The following is a 19,398-nucleotide window of genomic DNA, read 5'->3' as shown; positions in this document are numbered from 1 at the left end:
CATTTCAATCCATGCGTCATTTTACATTTTGAAAAAGTCAACTACTACAGTATAATTTAATAATGTACTGTAAGTTGACAAGTGGTGATGTAGAACAGCTGCTTGTTTATTAAAAAGAAGGCATGGATACAACATTGTCAAAAAATGTAGTTTTACGTCAGGGAAAGACTCTGAGGCATTCCTTACAGAGAAGATCGCAATAAATTGACAGTGGCCCACAAAATATTTTGAGACAGTTACCCTAACTTTCAATATCCATAGTGATTGATTGCAGTTTATTTGGCTAAAAACTGTAACATTCTGCATTAAGCTGCAACCCCTGTTTGACTTCATGCTGCAGTATACACAGTATTTTGGGTCATTGGTAATACAGATGCACCTAAAACTGGCTTTATCTTTATTTTATTATTATTATTTTTGAAAACATTTATATATATATATATATTGTATAGAGAGAGCTATAAAACTATGGATACTGAAACGTAGGACAACTGTCTTATTATTTTTGATGCTGCTGTGCATCATCTCTCAAACTCTCAAACTCATTCCTAATAACGGGACATAAAAACATAAAGGTGTCCGTATTGTGTTCATCATCAGTGTTCGTTCAATGTGTTTTAAGAGATGCCTGTATTAGCAAGTCATTAGGTTGCACGTGTAATGACCTGATAGTTGAACCATTTCTACTGGTTATTTATTAAGAACTTAACTTAAATCTATTTTCTATTAAATGTGCTTATCTACCAAGTCATTACAGTTTCTTCATTTTGAATCTTGGTGCCCCATAAAGGGTAAGACTGCAGTATATGCTAGTATGTGCTATGGCTGCTTGAACACATACAATAAACACAAACCCTGCATGCATTATTAACCCTTAAAGTACTGCTTCTGCTTTGTCTTTTTACCCCCTCCCCCCAACTATTCACATGTTCACATTTACTAACACTAAATGCAGGTGATGAAATTGCTATAGGATAATACAAAAAACAAAAAAAATCAGATGTTTTAATTATTATTCTCACAAATTTATTTTTCTTTTTTGTTTGTTTTTTATGTTCGACACATGTTCTGAAAATCTACAGTGTTTCCGAGTCTTAAAAAAAAAACTGTCTTCTAAAATGCACATTAATAAAGGATTCAGTTCTTTAAGGGTTAACCAGGGGTATAAAAAATGTCGGTAAATATACTAAATGACACACTTGTATGAAGAAGTATGCATGTTCCTTTCTTACAGAGAAGTGTCTTGACAGTCTTAATGCACTTTTATATTACTGATAATGTGTTTTTTTTTTAAATGTTAAACCTTACAGGAAAGAAGAAACATGCCTGTTTTAAGTGATTACAGCAATAAGCAGAAAAGAATAAGAGAAACCGCTTTTGTTGCAACAGCATAGCATAGCTTCTCTGTTATGTGCTTAATTAAAACATACTTTCTGTTGTTTTATCAGCCCCATAGAATCCTGTCAGAATTTCTACAAAGATATCACTTTACAGATCGACATGGCGTTCAACGTTTTCTTCTTACTGTACTTCGGGCTGCGTGTAAGTAAACAAACCTTTTATTTAAAAAAAAAAAAAAAATGTTAACTGTATTTAGGTTGTAAGACACATTTCCTATTATCAGTTTAAAGTCACGTACACTTGACAATTAGTTAGCTTCTTTAAAACATAAGCAGCCCTTTTATTTAATCAGAAATTAAATGAAATATTTTATTTGTTAGCTGCCGGTACATTACTATTTCAAGTACGGAGTATAGTAACAAATGATATAGTGACGTTGTATGCATTATTATTTTTCTCCTTGCATAGAGGCTGTATAAGCTAAATTATTACTGTGAAATTGAAAAATAATGGTAAATGCATGCTTAAAATAGCTGACTTTCTTGAATTGTTAGCTAAAGTTACAGAATGTTATGCTATTTAATTGTAAGTAATATGATTTTGAAGTACAAATTACAGCTACAGTACCTATTATACAGTATTATTGTATACCATTCTTAAGCTAAAAACAAAAGTGAATGAATATTGACATATTTTCCTCAATGGAGATTGTCATTTTTGGCCAACATATTTTTTTTAATGCAAAATCTAAAATAGCACTTAATTTACACGGGGCGTAGGGGGTGTCGCTGTCAAGGCATGGCATGGCTTGGACAGTGAAGATTCCATTTGCAGAATCACATTCCAGGAGCAGAGTGCAGCATCTCCAGATTAGTAGCCTGCATCTCTTGCTGTATAGCACCCTTCATTTCACCCAAGTGGAACTATGTCTGTACATCATTTGATACATTTAGCTTCAGGTCTTATGTTATTGCATGTTCAATAAACTTTAAATAATAATAAAAAGAAGTAATAGAAATGTATCGATTATTTTTCTTTCCCTACAGTTTATTGCAGCCAATGATAAATTATGGTTCTGGCTGGAAGTAAACTCAGTAGTAGATTTCTTCACTGTGCCGCCGGTGTTCGTGTCCGTATATTTAAACAGAAGTTGGCTTGGTAAGTAACTTGGGTTTATTTGTATTCCTGTTTGAGAACTCACATCCTGGGAAATGAGTCATCTTTGAGTGGACATTTTTATCATCAGTTGGCACTTTTTCTTGAGTGGTTTGCAGCGGCAAGGTTATTGTTTTGGCACCACTTAATAAGATGGAAAAAAACCTCTCATAAATTGTCACACAACATTGACCCTGAGAACAAAAAATGAGTTAGTAAAAGGTACAGTACCCCTTAAGGCTTCAAAACTAGTTTGACATATTCTGGATACATTTCTGACCACACATTTAGTATGAAGAAGCTTGACCTGAATTAAATCATAATGTGTTGAGGAGCACAAAACAATACTGAAGTTAGGAGTCTTGTGTAATTCAACACTGAATGCCCTACATGTCACACAGAACGGGACTTTGTGGACTAGCTGTAGTTGCACTACAGTTTTAATGCTCCACCTGATCTGTTGGACCGAGCCAGAGCATGTTGTCGTCCTAGAGTCGTCTAAGAGGGTGGTGGAATGGTATTGGAGGTATGATTTACACACACAGTCGTTTAAACACGCAGGTCATTTGTGGAGCATGTTGAAGACTTTGTACTTCTAATTGGGCTTTTTTTGACAACACATAGTGTTGCCCACACGCTGCTCATGAAGTTGCACATTCACCCGATTTAACCCCAATTTTGATTGCTGGGAAGAACAAAGACTGCAGTGTGCAGTTTGCTGCAGTGCTAATCACAACGTGAATATGCTGAATACTGACTGGTTATGGTTTTGTGGAATTTGTTGGTGGACCTAACATTAACAATGTCCCCCTTTTGCTGGTGACTATACAGTGTAGTTGGAGTATTTTTGCATCGCCCAGTACATTACTGGTTTGTGTGTTGCACATGCTTATGGAATCTAAACCATTTTAATTAGGGCAAAAGATGATCCTTCATGTGACTTTGATTTAATTACAACCTTATGCTGCCATCTGCTGTTCAAATATCATATAATACAATCAGTGTTTTACAAAGATTTATTTACTTACATATGCCATTTTATTTGGTCATTTTGAAGTGTATATTGTAATAATTTATCCATCTCAAATAAAATCAGCATAAATACAATTAAAAACTGTTCACATCCAACACTTCCTGTGAAGCACATTTTTATACGTCCTACGATTCACAAACATCGTGTAATACAGAGGAGAAATAACTTAAACAGCAAACATTTTGACACATAGTATGCCATTATTAGGAGCATGCCATTTTCATTAGTGTTCTTAAAATTACTAACTGAAAATGTAACCCATTTACAAAATTGCATTAATAAGTCTGGCATCACAAAATGCAACCATATCTGTTTCTGTTTGAAAGCTTTACATGTCTATTGTTAAATGCATGCCAGTTTGTATTTATTTTTTTACTTTGCTTCAATCTGATTTGCATTGCTGACATTGCCCCTTTTCATCAAAATGGTCAGGAAACTGTGTAGGGCCTTGACTAGAAGAATGTTTAATCCCACACTGTTTGTGTGGCTGGGCTAAAACAATAGTTGCCACCACTTCATTAAACCACATGGTTGTTAGTTACAGTATTCTTGATGCCTAACCTTTAGTTTCTCAAGGACAACCTGTTAATGTTGAGCCACTGCACAGCTAGGCACAATTAGTATGCTTACAGAGTAAGTAGCAGGGCTTCGAAAAATATAGCATTACACATCCCTATGTGCTGCTACAACTATTTAAATAACGTACCTGTAATTTTTATTTTCATTGTTACCGTCCTGACAACTTTTTACACTTAAGCCTGTTGCAAAGCTTTTTTTCAAAATGGCTGATCTAGTGCACTGAGTGATAGTGTAAGGAGTATTGCCCACATTGTCAAACAGGTAACACAGCAATAACGATCCATGATGTGGTACGGAAACAGAAAAGCCAGAGCACATGTTGTTATGCTTTTTATTATTATTATTATTTTTTTTTTTTTTTTTAAATCACTCTTCCTGCAGTGATTTAGAGGACAGATATCCAACCCCAGTGCACTAGAGCGGCCATTTTGAAAACGGCTTTGAAACAGACTTTAGTTTAGTTAAGTTAAAAAGTAGTCAGGAACCCTTCTACTTACTCTTTAAGATGTATTTACTTTATTCAGTGAAGGAAAGAAGGAAAAGAGAACCAGCTTTGTTATCACATATTTTAAACATTTACAAAATGAATACGTATCCTGCCAGATAGAACTCTGTTGGAAGAAAACAGGGTTACTTTAACAGCTCAATTGATTCCCTGTCAGAGCCATACGACAAGTAGGCCTATACTATTGTCACAGTTGGCAGAGAATACTGTGCACTGTGTTATGAGCAGCATATCAGAAGTACAGAAGACATTTAGGGCTGGATTCTCAAAGGTATTTACTCCAAAATATCCAAATTAACATGTTTGTTTTTTTTTTTTTTTCAAATAGTAAAAATGCACACAATAAAGTTACCGAACCAGAAATAAAGGGGGAGTCGGAAGGCTTACGAGTAAAGTCAGAGGGCTTACGAGTAGTCTGAAGATGTTGTTTCTTATTACTTTTAGAACTGTAATGGGACTTTGGAGTTTAAGAATCCAGCCCTTTATGTCTCCAGGTTTTACCCTCTGTGGAACAGTCTGTAAGATAGATCGCCATTTTTGTTGATTGTGGTAATGGATTAATGCTGTAGACCACAAGAAGACATTTCATTTATGCGCTTTCATATTGTAATGATTTTCAGTCGCTCTGAGTTTATTTCAAACCGGTGACCCAGAGGTGAACAAAATGTGCACTCTCAGGCTGGTAGTATTTAAAGATATGCAAATGCATATATATATATATATATATATATATATATATATATATATATATATATATATATATATATATATATATATAGAAAATAATTCTTTTTATTAAAGATTAAATTAAAGTGAAGTACTGTCACGACAATGACTGTTGTTTATTGCACAGACATCCAAACTTGATTTAGAACATTTTCTTGATAATTTAAAGGAGTTTACTTGTTGCCATGTCACTGACCCGGGTTATTGGTGTTCCTCAGTCACCATTGCCTGTGATTTAATCAGCTCTTGCATGGATTTTACCCTGTTGTTTCCGAGTCTAGCCTCTTCCCAAAAGTGCCTCCATTGGCTTAGTCAGTGAACTGCAGGGATTTCTGACTGCAGCAGGCTTGTGACACAGTGGGACTTAGTCATTGAGAGATTAGTTTTACAATCCTTCTATGGTTCAAATGGATTTTCTTATTGCTTTCTTGCATAACTGTACCAAGGATCTTTGTTCCCAATAAATGTTCATATTTCTGCTTCCAGGCCAGCATTTATATATTTATTTATTTATTTATCTCTAAGATGGCTTATCACACCCGATACATTAGATATACTTTAATTCACAGCAATAACATCCAGAATAGATGTTTGGACAAACTATTCAGTATATAAACATTTCTCATCAAAATACTCCCCCCCCCCCCCCCCCCCCCCCCCCATTAGCAATCACAGCTGCATGTACTCTAGGCCAGGGCTGTGCAATCACAGTCCTGGAGGGCCATCCCACTCCAGGTTTAACAGGTAAAATGAGAAACTAATTACTTCAGGGTCTGGATGAAGGTTTAATTGGCTCAATTAAACAATTTGGAACAGTGTTGGAACAAATATTATCTCTCCTGTATGTGCACCAGCACAACAACCCCAAACTTTCATTTTACCACCTAGATCCTACTCAACATTTTGATGAACTCTTGGCAGTTTCTTTTTTTTTCTCATACTTTTCTCTTGGAGCGGAAAAGTTCAAACATACATTGAGCTGTCTATAACACTCCTCTCTATTGCTCTTTTGACCAATTTTTATGGTTTCGTGCCCATTCTAGATGTTTTTGATGGTTTCCTTGTCTCAGGTTTTTGAGCTGCAACTCTTCCCGTCATACCAACTTCTAAAAGTCTCTTTAATGTTTCTTTTGATATGGTGACATTTGATGTGGAATTGAACTCGGCAGCAAGTTGTGTGCTGGTTAGGAAACGATTAGCTTTGGACTTTCGAACAGTCAGTCTGTCTGCTCTTTTAGTTTTCTTCTTTCTGCCTCTGCAACTTTTGTTTGCATAGCTACCAATTTTTCTGTATCTGTTGATTTACGGTCTGCACTCCCATTACGTGAAACAAGACCTTTCTTGCAGTTTCCCTCTTAGAATGCCCTTCCATGTGATCTCTTTCTTTAAAACCATGGTAACTCACTTAACGTACACTCCTCCTCTACTCTCTTTCAGACTCACAGTTTAAAGAGACAGCAGCTGATTGTTCAGATACTCATGTCTCGATAAGTTCAAGTTATGAAAGCTGTCTGGAGCCTGACTGAGAAGGGACTTATCCTCTATTCTATTTCCCTTTGAAATGGATAATAAACTTTTACATAAGCCAGTGGTTTATATATAGCTTTCCTTTCTTAGTAGGATTTACAGATGTCCCCATAATTTTGACTGCCAGTGTATGTGCGTGTGTCTCTCTCTCTCTCTCTCTCTCTCTCTCTCTCTCTCTCTCTCTCTCTCTCTCTCTCTCTCTCTCTCTCTCTCTCTCTTTCTCTCTCTCTCTCTCTCTCTATATATATATATAATGCGTAAGACCTGGAAGTTTTAAAAGTTTTAGCACCATCTAGTGTCTGCTTGACTGTCTTGAAGTCATTCACAGAAAGTAATCATGTGATGCTTTTATACAGCTCTTTTAGGTAGCGTTCTGTTTTAAACTTTGCTAAGCAATGTAGATGTAATGCCCATCAAGGATTTGGCTTTAATACTTCCTTTGTATTCTTCTAAATACCAACTGTGAGCCTTTACAAAACCTAGTATCAACTAGTTATACAGAATAGGTAGTGTAACAGTAAAACAAAAAAAAAAGAGGATGTAATGTTTTCAGGTTTGAAGAACCTTAAAATAAAGTCTTGAAAGGTCAGTGTAGCAAAATGGTCTAATTAAGGGATACACATTTCTGGGACACTGTAATGTTACATAACAAACAAGAAACAAATGGGGTGAATATAGGAGCCCTTATTTTAACACCCTAGGTTGTTTAGGTGTAGTTTAGAAAGTGGTGCAAACTTTGCACTGGAGCAAAGCTTTGTAAATATGGTCCACTAAAACATTATAACAAATTTATGACTTTTCATAGCATCTCAACAGTTATCATTAAGTAGCCTTCCTTATATTATTTCAGCAGTAACTTTAATGGTAATGGTTTTCACAAAACAATATTCTTTTAAAAGTTGCTGAAATGTAGGCCTATATTATGTTGCCATCCTAGAGCAAGATATGTGGAAAGTCTGTGGATGACAATTGCTTAGTCAAGTCACCTCAGTTGTTCTAAATCATTAAAGCATTAAATGCACCCCCTTTTGTTAATATGAATAGCATTTAATAGTGTTTTATCAAAATTGACATTTTCTTGAAATGTCTTGAAGATGCTACATAAAAGATGATAAATATTATGTGTAAAGGATCTCTGGCTATGGAGATGTGGCGGAGGCACCCACACGTATGTATTGTATGTTTGTCGCACATAAATTATACGGTACTGATTATTGACGAGTGATTGGCTCAGTTTCAAACTTCAGTTCAATTACATTAAATGCTGTAAATGCTATGAATGGTAGGTCATGGAGTCCTACTGTTTCTTGGTATTCAAATCTATTGATGGCTATGTCTTTGGAACAACTTGTCCAGTTTTAAATAAACTGTTCATTTGGGCAGTTGATGTAGAAGTCCCGCTGTTTTATAGTCCTGACATTATCATTGGCATAATAGTAAAGCAAATGTTTTGAGACCACTAAGTACTGTAACACGAGAAACAGCTAATTTACTGGCAACACTTGACTGGTCTTTTAATATGCCTTCAATGTATGAATTCTAATTGTATTTATGTTCTGCTTTTGGCTTTCTGATGTCATCACTTCAGATTGGTACAGTTTACAGTGCTTAGTTCCAACTAGTTATGTCCCGTTAAATGTTAAAATAGAAAATGCTTGGTTTCATGGTATTGCTTTTTATGCATCAAAACAACAAAGCAATCCAGTATCTAGCACAGCAGTTGTGATTAATTTGGATTTTTTTTCCATTTCAGCTACTCTTAATCCCTAGAAGAGTCCAATGATTGTAAGAGATTTTGAGCTTTAGCACAAAAAATAAATAAATAAATGACTTGCTTGCTGGTAACAAATTGGAAAATAAGAATCTGTCCGGATCCTGCCTGCAGATTAAGGATGGGGTGATAGAGCTGACAAAAATAACATTTCGGTGTCTACTGTGAAATATTTCGTTCTAGTTTGAATCTCTAGTTTTGATGTCAGGTTTTTGTCTTTCTGAGTAGGTGATTCCTAAAGGAGCTTATGGTGTAATATCCTAATGGAAAAGGGCTTTTTAAGCTTTGGTGATCATAGCTGGAGTGGCATGACGATTCGTGTTAAATCTGAGGTCTCTAATGACAATACATTCGTTTTTTGCGTGTTTTGTCGTTTTGGTGATCTTATCTGACACGCAGTAGAGGAAGCAGGTTGAACAGGAAAAAAGGACAGGATGTGTCTTGCCAATGTGGATTGTGATGTTTAATAGGAAAGGCATTTTCATCATCAGCAGCAGCGTTTCTGAAAGTACATTTCTGCAGTTATGATTCCAAGCAAGATTTTAGTGTATCGTGGCCCTGATGGTGGCACCCGTACAGAAACACTTAGAAGCACCAGAAGACGTAAGAAATCATGTGGAGACCTGTTTCAGAATGGGTATCGGGTCAAGGCTGGACATGTGCACAGTGGAGAGAAGGAAGAACAAGATAACTTTAGGCATTCTTGTTGCAATGTGGTCAGTTACTGGGGTAAGGTTTGTTTATAAGAAGCACTTATGAGTGCATAAGAGTTGTTCTGGATGGGGGTTGTTTTGTTATTGACTGATCCATATTTGGATGAAGAATAGTTGGTATAATGGTATGCATACATTACTTTATCTATAGAGATGTAACATATTTTACTGTATCTTCTAAATGTTATCATTCAAGTGGATTGCAAATGCAACTTTTATTTATGTTGCATATTAATCTTTACTAAATACTGTTGTGTGTGTGTGTGTATGTGTATATATATATATATATATATATATATATATATATATATATATATATATATATATATATATATATATAGGCTATTATATATATAAGGCATATGAACTTCTTTCGTTTTAAAAATATATATTTTAAATTTCTTAAATCTTGATTAGAGATACATGGATACCTACTTTTACATAACAGTGCATCCTCTAAATAATAATCTGTAATACTAAAAGAAACAAATTACCTGCTTGTGTAAATGTTAACACACATTTAAACAATTATTTGATAAAAATGACACAGATGACTTCCACTAGCTATCGCTGGAACAAGGGTGAGTTTAGGTTAGGCATAACATTTTTGTGTGGTACTGTAGTAATAAATTGTATTTATGTCTGTCAGGATATTAAGAGCTTTTCCTTTTTTTTTTTTTTTTTCCTCAGACCTAAATAAAACTGCCCTTGAAATTTACTGATGTAACATGGTTACATATTTAAGGTTTACGTCACTGGAGGCACCAGTTCAATCCCATTCTTTCACAAGCTAATGTTTTTAATCTGGAGTTTCATCTCATTTATTCTCATTCTTATACTCTTGTAATCAAGTTTTAGAAGAGCAGATGCTTTAGTTTTTACAGAGAGCTCAAGAGAAGTCTAATAAGAAAACAACAGGCATAATTTATTTAGTGTTTGGCTTATCAGTTTATTTCATTAGTAGTTTTTAATTTTCATGTTGTCTAGTAACAGTGTTGCTAACGGCTACTATTAACACACAAAAATCTACGTTTTTATAATTATTCAAGAGTATTCTCTGAGCATAGCTGTACATGAAAGTAATCAAATTATTGAATATGGATGACCGGTTTAAAGGTATTTTCATGTTACTAAAATTATAAATGTTGCATAAATTCAGGTATGCATATTTGTATTTAGATTTGTAATGTGTATTCTGTGCTTTTTTTTTCTTTCTGTTTATTTCTTATACAGGTTTGAGGTTTCTGAGAGCATTAAGATTAATACAGTTCTCAGAAATTTTACAGTTTTTAAATATCTTAAAAACTAGGTAAGTACTCTGGTTTGTCTTGTAATACTGTAAATCTTGCTTTTAGAAGTCATGGTTATGGCTGGCATTCAAGGCATGTGATTCAAATGAACATAATGAGCATATTTTAATGATCTTAACTATGGTGCTGTTCTTAAAGATGTACACTTGTGATCACAACCTCGTTCCACTATATTTTTATTGGAGTGCTTTTAATAAGAGGGACAACCAAGCACCTCTAGGGGAAAACATCAGTGGAATTTATATAAAGTTAAATGCTGCCGGTATTTATTGTAAGCTACAGTGAATTTATGTTTTAAAATAGTTTCCGTGCTAGTCTGTTTATATTGTTTTGTAACAACTTCAGTTTCTTGTTTTAGTGAATTAAAAAAAAAAAAAAAAAAAAAACTAATTCTTAAATGCATCAGATTTTGCTTATTTTATTACTATTATTATTATTACTTCAGCTTTTAAATTAATAAATTGATGACAAATCAAGAGGTCTCTTGATGTGTGTGTGTGTGTGTGTGTGTGTGTGTGTGTGTGTGTGTGTGTGTGTGTGTGTGTTATAATTCTTTTCTTTCCTTTTTAAACTCTCAAAACATGATCCTGTATAACCGTACGGTTTGAGTTTTCCTGCAGCTCAGAATGAAGGATTTTTGCTCAACAAAATGTTTTAGATGAATCCCTTCACTCAATCTAAACTGATGGAGAGGGGGATAGTGCACAGCTTTTCAATGAAAAGGCACAGATACAAAGAAAAAAAAAAACATTGTTCAAGTTGTGCTGCCATGAAGAATGAAAATATTTTCACCTTCCTCTTTACCAGTGAGGAAAAGCCTTTGACATGAGTGGGGAATCAATCAAACAAATGCTATTAAAACTAGTCATACTGTTGTGCTACTCATTATCAATATATGGAGTGGAACTCTACTTTTAAATTTTTGGATAATTTCCAAGAAAAAATATGCATATTTCCAAACCTTGTCCACTTCTTGTGAGGTGCATCCTCTCCCTGACTCCGGACATATTCTCCCATATTAGCTTCTAAAGCTGCATACTATTTACTATTTTTGCTACCCACCGCCATAAAATAGTATATTCCCAAAAGAATCTCAGTCCATTTTATAGACATGAGAAAACAAGGTGTAGTTCCCCCCCGCCCCTCCATGTTCCTAATATCTGTTTATATGTGTTCTTTATTTTACAGTAATTCCATCAAACTGGTTAACCTGCTGTCAATATTTATAAGCACATGGCTCACGGCGGCAGGATTCATTCATTTGGTAAGTACATGGAGCCAAAAGCATCGGCACAATGTTACCACTAATGGAACCTCTCCAACATCACACTTTTCACACTAATGACAGGTACTAATAGTTTTCAATAATATTTTCCTGGGTCAGTTTTGAACTAAATTATTTAATTAAACTAGCTGAACCTTAATCCATGTCCTGAATACAATTTGATACTGATAATATATTATTTATTTATTTATTTATTTATTTAATCGGTTTAAAAAAAAAACACATTTGTACACACTTAATTCTTGGAACAAAACAAGCTTAGAAAGTGATATTTGAGGTATTTTGTAACTGGAGCACATAGAATAAATATAACTATTGAAATAACAAAACATACCACTAGATGGTGGTGTTACCATTGCTTTTTTTTTTTTTTTTTTTTAATCTGGTGGGGTAAATCTTTTTGCTCGTCATTCCTTGCAATAGTATCATTAAAATCTCAATACCTTGATCTAGAGTGTTCTATAACATTAGTACATGCAAATCTTATGACATTCATTTTGTTTTGTTGTCAACTAAAATGTGGCTTTAATGTAATGACATTTAAAAAGAGGGTTTTCAACATTTATATTCTGAAAATAGACATTAATTTATTATTCTGGATATTTCTTGATGTCTGTTGCAGGTAGAAAACTCAGGAGACCCTTGGGAAAACTTCCAAAATTCCCAACCACTTAGTTATTGGGAATGTGTCTATTTACTTATGGTTACTATGTCCACTGTCGGTTATGGAGATGTTTATGCAAAAACCACTCTTGGACGCCTTTTCATGGTCTTCTTCATCCTCGGTGGTCTGGTAAAAATCCTTCTTCTTCTTAATTGGTGTTACATTTCATCACCATCATCACATATTCAGTTCATTGTGTTCCTAGTAAAGCTGCTGGACACTCATTTCATTTTCACTAATTTTCATCAGTACTTATTCACACTGTTTAAAAAACAATGATCCAATACCTTGGATTTGATTGCAATTTACATTGTTTTGTAAGTTTATAATTGTTGACCTGACAAGCTCAAGATTAATGGCTCTGGATTGTTTTAAACATATGAACTGTTAGTTTAATTTTAAACAATGTGTTTACAAGTACAGTTAAAGAACTGGAATACTATTTTTTATATCACTTTATAATGTTTATGCTATTTTTTTAAAGCACTGTGCAGTTTCTGGAGTCCCAGCCCTTCTGTGTCCTTACCCAAATTCCAACAAACACTGTGACAGGAGGATGCACCACAGAGCCGTCCGAAATCAGAATGAAATCAACAGTAAAAAAAATCCTCATCATCATTAACTGGAGGGTTTATATAAACTCCAGAAAATAAGATTACATTAAAAACACATTTTCTGATTTGATTCATACCAAGTGTTTGTTTCGTACTGTTTTCATAGTTGCTACAGTTGCCACAGATTTCTGTTTAAATTTGAAACATACATATTTTTTTAAGCAAAAGCTGCATGTCTGTTCTTTATCAGATCAGACATCATTTGTAATACATTTTGAAATGTTTTGAATTGTTTCTTCTCGAAAGCAACCTATTGTCGTTATTTACTGTAGGGTGATTTAAGTGTTGCTATTGTTATCCTTAGGCCATCACTCATATTTGCAATTTAAGCATTCTCTACAAATAAAACATAAAAAAAAAAAACTCTAGTTGAAATAGAAGCTTCTTAAGTTCACAAATGCATTGATCTGAGTTGCTGCTAAGTCTCATCAGTTTGTGCTCTTTGGCTCAACCTGGCACAGCCTAAGTGTTTGTTGGACAAAACATGGCACTTCGGTTTCTCTTCATTACCTTTTAGATTTTTTTTTTCAACCACAGAATGACCACGAGTCACCTGTGTGAATCCTTTTTTAAATCCTTTTTTTTGTCTTTAAAAACTGGGTAATTGTCCTTGCATAAAACATGCTTTTATTATTATTATTATTATTATTATTTTATTTATTTATTTATTTATTTTTAGAATCAGAGATTATTCTTGTACAATATTAATTAATAGAATAATACCTTTTTTATTATCTTTATGTTTAACACAACTACAAAATACTTTGTAGACATTATTATTATTATTATTATTCCCCGGAGCCATTTTCCTCGGTCCAACTAATATATGTTATCCAATTCTAGTAATCATTATACTTTATATATATATATATATATATATATATATATATATATATATATATATATATATATATATATATATATATATATATATATATATATATAGAGAGAGAGAGAGAGAGAGAGAGAGAGAGAGAGAGAGAGAGAGAGAGAGAGAGATAGATAGATAGATAGATCTAATTCTTTTGCATTTTCAGATCTTAAGGTAAAATCTAGTACCCCCTTCCTTGGCCTATCTTTTTTAGTCTTTTCTTCTGTCTCCTATCTCCTCCTTAGGCCATGTTTGCCAGCTACGTCCCTGAAATCATAGAATTAATAGGAAACCGCAAGAAATATGGTGGTTCCTATAGTGCGGTTAATGGAAGAAAGTAAGTATTCCATGAGGCTCTGCTGCCTCTGCCGCAGTAGAACACTCTCTGCATGCCATTTTCTTTTTCTGTTTCATGCATGTAGGCCATGTTTGCTCGCTACGTGCCAGAAATTGCTGCTCTCATCCTTAATCGGAAGAAATACGGAGGGATTTATAACTCAACCCGAGGCAGAAAGTAAGTCAAAATCAAACAAGGTGTGGTTGTGTGACGGAAGTCCGTTAGGGATGACTGACTCGCGGGAATATTTTCCATGTCAGTGAAAATTCACACTACAGGTATGACTGGAGACCTTGGCCATTGTAAGGCATGTCATGTTCTTTTATGTTCTAAAAACATCCTGCTATTGCATTTTCAGTTCATACATAATAGAGCTTTCATGACTGATGTATATCCCATGCTATAGTTTACTGCTTGTGTTTAAGCTGCACACTTTTTTGCTGCTCTTTAAAAAGTCACTTGACATTTCTTGGAAGTTGTTGGTGTGCTCATTTTTCTACAGATAGTCATGAGAACCCTAATGCTAAAATGTGGCATTCAAAGAGTTTCAGTTGCCCTAATCTTTGGCATTCACAAAAATACAACCTGGAATCTATATTTTCTTTTTTTTTTCGTGATTTATTGTAGGCTTCCATTTGTTTTGCATACTTTGGCATATAGAGTCAGTTCTTTTCATTAGGTGCGTCTGTTTTAGTTTACTTGATTTCCTGCATGTTCAAGTTCTATATGTCTTGATGTCTCGTGACTTTTTCGTGGGTGTTGTTTTTTTCCCAGCATAGAGTAAATGTCTTGTCTACCTCCACTGTTTCATTTCCCTTTGTTCTGTTTTACATTAACGTGGCCTTGATCTTCAGTCAGCCCCCACACCCTGATTCCCTGTTGTGCCACAACTGAGATTGCAGCCTCTCAATTGCTCTTGGCTTGCATGCCAGATGATCTTTGTAACACTTGCCTTATTTTTGTAGCCTTTGTCTCTTTTGTGAGTTATTCTTAATGTTTAAGTGACCTATTCTGAACTCCCACCCACTTCCTGACTGAAACTCGGCTCTGTCATCAGCACATGGTATGCCTTGTTTACATTAGATTTGATTAGTTGATTCGAAGTTACTGACAAAATAGTTTAAAGAAAGCTTTTTCGTCACGTAGACCTTTCATCGGATCGTGTAATTTTAAGGGAAAAACACAGCAAAAAGCCATTGCCACTCTTTTGTTTGATGTTGTTGTTTTACCATCAGTAAAACAAGATTGATGATTGTTATGTTTAGCTGAAATTTGTAGTTTTGTTTTGGAGTCTAGTGTTGAGAGAATAAGTTGTCAAAACCACTGAGTTTTTCCTCTCACAGGGTGGGGGAGGCATGTGGTTGTAATTTGCATTGCACAGCCTCTAGTACAGCAGCCTTAATAATAATAATAATAATAATAATAATAATAATAATGACTGGAATAATTGTGGCTCTATTGATTTAACAAAGAATACGTAGTCCATTAAGTCCATTGGCACATGTCCCTGCTTGAAAAGAACAGAAAGACAGCTTCCCATATAGTACATGAACCCTTGCGCAAATAAATCATGGACCAGATTCGCAAAGCTTTAGCTCCTGAGTAAAGTCAGTTTTTTCAAAGATACTTTATTATTTACCGTATTCCTTCAATTTGGCGCAGCCCTCGTACTGACTCTGCAGTCATATATCAGCATTATAATAGAGGCCGCCCTCGAAGAAACGCCGCTATCAATAAAGAAACATTAAATTATTTTTTCTTTCCCTACTAAAAAAACACACACACAGTAAACAAATAAACGCGAAACACTGACTATGTACATGTAACGCCCCCGAAGAGATGGGAGCCTCAATCTAGTATGTAAATTACAAACTAATGTACTCACATATAGTAAGCATATTTTATTTTATGGTAGTACAGTTCGGAAAGAAAATGCAAGATAAACTACGTATAGAACAGCAGTCCTTCTGAAGTTCTTATAGATGTTTTTTTTTGTTTGTTTTGTTTTTAGTTCAATTATAAGCGTTTGAAAATCAATAGTATTATTAATAAATGCCACCCTCTTATAAAGGCCGTCCTCTTTTAAGCACCACAGTCATTTTGATCAATTTAAAATAAAAGCTGCGGCACTAAATTGAGGGAACACAGTATGTAAGAACATTCTTCCTCGATGGCAGGGAAGATTAGCCTGAACCACAATGTTATTGCAGGACTTTTGTTTCTGCAATAAATGCATCCGTATCATCTCATAGTAAATTAATGGGGAAAAAAAACACAGAAAGATCCAAATCTGGTCAAGATGGTCAGCAATATTGATTTGGAGTCATTTGAATAAAATCATAGTAATCGGATTCTCATTTTTGGTAAGACATCTTGGCGCTGTTTAACCAGCTAAATTTTAAATTAAGCATAGTGTTACTGTTCTTGTATAAGGATCAGAGCAGTGGAAAATGGTGTTTTTGATTCTGTGGTGCTGATGTTGGAGCTGGTTTTTGGCTGTGTTGCTGTGCATTTTTATTGTGAAAACCTTTTGCATGCCCCAGTCTGCCTGTTACCATTACCCATGTTCTGTGTTTCTGCTTGTTGTATGTTCGTGCTCATTGTTTTGCATATGAGTGTTGGGTTTTTAACAACCCTACATGTCTTAAAAATATTACACACTCTATCCTTAAAAATGTGTACATTCAGTTTTTTTTTTTTTTTTTTATAGCCACTGCATTTAAATGTATTAAAGAAATGCTGTTCAAGGCTTTTTAATGCATTCTATTACCACGTATTAGCAACATTATAGCTGTTCTCTTGATTTGCTGAAGGTCTTTTGGATATTGGCATGTTTATTCATTTAGTTTTTTTCAAATGAAGATTACTGATGCCTAATCACATTCTGTGCTGACGGTCACTTGGCCAGATTGCATTTAGGCATTTGATGGAAACATACCGGTTTAAATAAATGCATTAAGGTAAAGTATGTAAGCAAAAACCCAAGCGATCTCAAGCACAAGAACAGGAGTGACGATGTTGCTATTGCAAATAGTGGTAGTAGTACTACTCTATTAGTAGTACATAGTAGTATGTATCTTTATTTTCTGTTTCATGTCCTTCATCATTCACATACAATTGGGATATATTATAAGTATATGAGGAGAGATGTATAATGTTAATGGCATCAGTCCTAATAATGAAGGAAACCAAAGTGTGGCTTAATAACTCATAACATATGTGACCTATTATGTGATAAACCAGCCCACATCTTTCTTGTTTTTCAAAGCTACTCTTGGTTGACATGGAAAGCCAAAACAAATTTTGGCAACCAAAAAAATGGCACTGTTTTTCAAAAGGCCCATCAACCACATCCCACCCCCCTCCTGTGTTTGCCAACAAGACAAGCTTCCCAAATATTTACAGTAGTACCGGAATGAGAGTAGGAATTCAGATTCACTCTCAAAGACATTCTTCAATAAGCAGCTTCAAATGTCATTATGCAGTAGTTTTACATTTACATTTCCCTTACCCTGTGAAATTTAAACTCTATCGCAGGGCATCGCCAAGCTTTTAAAAAGTACATTCTCAGGAATTTCAAAACATTTATTTATAAATAACAAATACCATATATAGTTGATATACAGACTGTTGCTGATAAAAACATTGAAATCCCATCGGCAATTGATAAAGCCTTGTCTATTGTGAGTTCCGTTTAATTTTCTTTTTTTTTATATCTGCCTCCTGCTTCAATGTTTGAAATACCAATTTCATATTTACTGTGCAAATATAACAACTATACTGCAACTTTCACACTATGCCATAAATATAACAAATGTCCTCAAGTAGAAGCTTTCTTAGTTTGTAATGTAATGGTTATATTGTGCATTGTGTTGCAATGTCACTTGCAGATAAGGCTTTAGTCGACGACTCTTATTTTTATAAATAGACTATCAATATACTAGATTTGGTTTGGTACCAAATCCAAGCTAAGCTGTTGCATAATCTGTCACTGTTTGTTTAATTCAACTCTATATGAAGAGTGGCACTAAAAATTCATTCAGTAATATTTATTTTTTTCCCATATAAATCTACAAGGCCCGTTCCACATCGCAGTTTTAAAATATAAGAAATATATAACATGGAACATTATTTGGAAAACATGTGTTCTCTTTCACCACTTGCAGTTTTCTTGCTCATTGCGATGTATTGTTATCCCTATGCTTCTGCTCATCCAGTTGAACATCAATCCAGATTTGTCCAAAAGTTTTGAGTGTTACAGTGGCTTGCAAGTGACTTTGGGAAAACTCATGTTTTTGTGCTGACTTCGATAGACATCCTAGATTGCTGTAGCCATATCGCCTTTTTTGTACTGAACAAAAGACAGTTCTAGCAATTTTTTAAATTGACAGCTACCGGTAAGCCACGCGTACCTTTCATAGTGTGAATTTTGGAAGTGGCTAGTATACCCCTTCCTTTCCTAATGTCAGTTTGGGTATTTGTGGTGTATACCTCCCTTTTTTAACAATCTCCAATTTTTCTGAGAAAGTTCTTCTTGAGAATTGATTCGTAACCAAATCGGCTACGATGTCTCCATCGTAGGTTTTTTTATTGTTTGTTTTTTTTAATTTGTAAAAAGCAATTCTAAACATTACTTCGAAGTTCTCAATATAATTCTCAACAATGGTCTCTATAATATTAGCAATATCGTGTGAAATTCATCTATTCTTACACTGTTTACCTTAGCATATTTATGCCCCTCCTCTGCTCATTAATAATTGGACACCTGCATAACAAGGCGCAGATCTTTGAATCTCCCATTGGTTAAACCTACTCAAGACCTTCAACTGTTTGTCCCGCCTCTGCTCACTTATGATTGGACTACCACAGAGAAAATGCAGCTCTTCTATTGGTTGATTTTATTTTATATATAAAAAATACAATTTTGCACAATTAAATTGTAAAAAAAAAAACAACTACTCTTTGGC

At 34.5% G+C, this 19,398-nt stretch overlaps 1 protein-coding gene across 10 annotated transcripts in view; it reads left to right on the top strand.

The window, feature by feature from the left end:
• Nucleotides 1–19,398, top strand: part of LOC121321825 (calcium-activated potassium channel subunit alpha-1) — a 164,362-nt gene that overhangs the window by 77,394 nt on the left and 67,570 nt on the right. For all 10 annotated transcript variants that reach the window (XM_041261058.1, XM_041261059.1, XM_041261061.1 and 7 more), the window contains exons 4-9: nucleotides 1,449–1,542; nucleotides 2,388–2,499; nucleotides 10,584–10,659; nucleotides 11,849–11,924; nucleotides 12,568–12,738; nucleotides 14,340–14,431. In XM_041261058.1, coding sequence (XP_041116992.1) covers nucleotides 1,449–1,542; nucleotides 2,388–2,499; nucleotides 10,584–10,659; nucleotides 11,849–11,924; nucleotides 12,568–12,738; nucleotides 14,340–14,431 — 621 coding nt within the window. The remainder of the gene's footprint in view (nucleotides 1–1,448; nucleotides 1,543–2,387; nucleotides 2,500–10,583; nucleotides 10,660–11,848; nucleotides 11,925–12,567; nucleotides 12,739–14,339; nucleotides 14,432–19,398) is intronic.

Source organism: Polyodon spathula, chromosome 10, assembly GCF_017654505.1.
Source record: "Polyodon spathula isolate WHYD16114869_AA chromosome 10, ASM1765450v1, whole genome shotgun sequence".
Taxonomy (NCBI): Eukaryota; Metazoa; Chordata; class Actinopteri; order Acipenseriformes; family Polyodontidae; genus Polyodon; species Polyodon spathula.
This window is presented reverse-complemented; position numbering and strand designations above follow the sequence as displayed.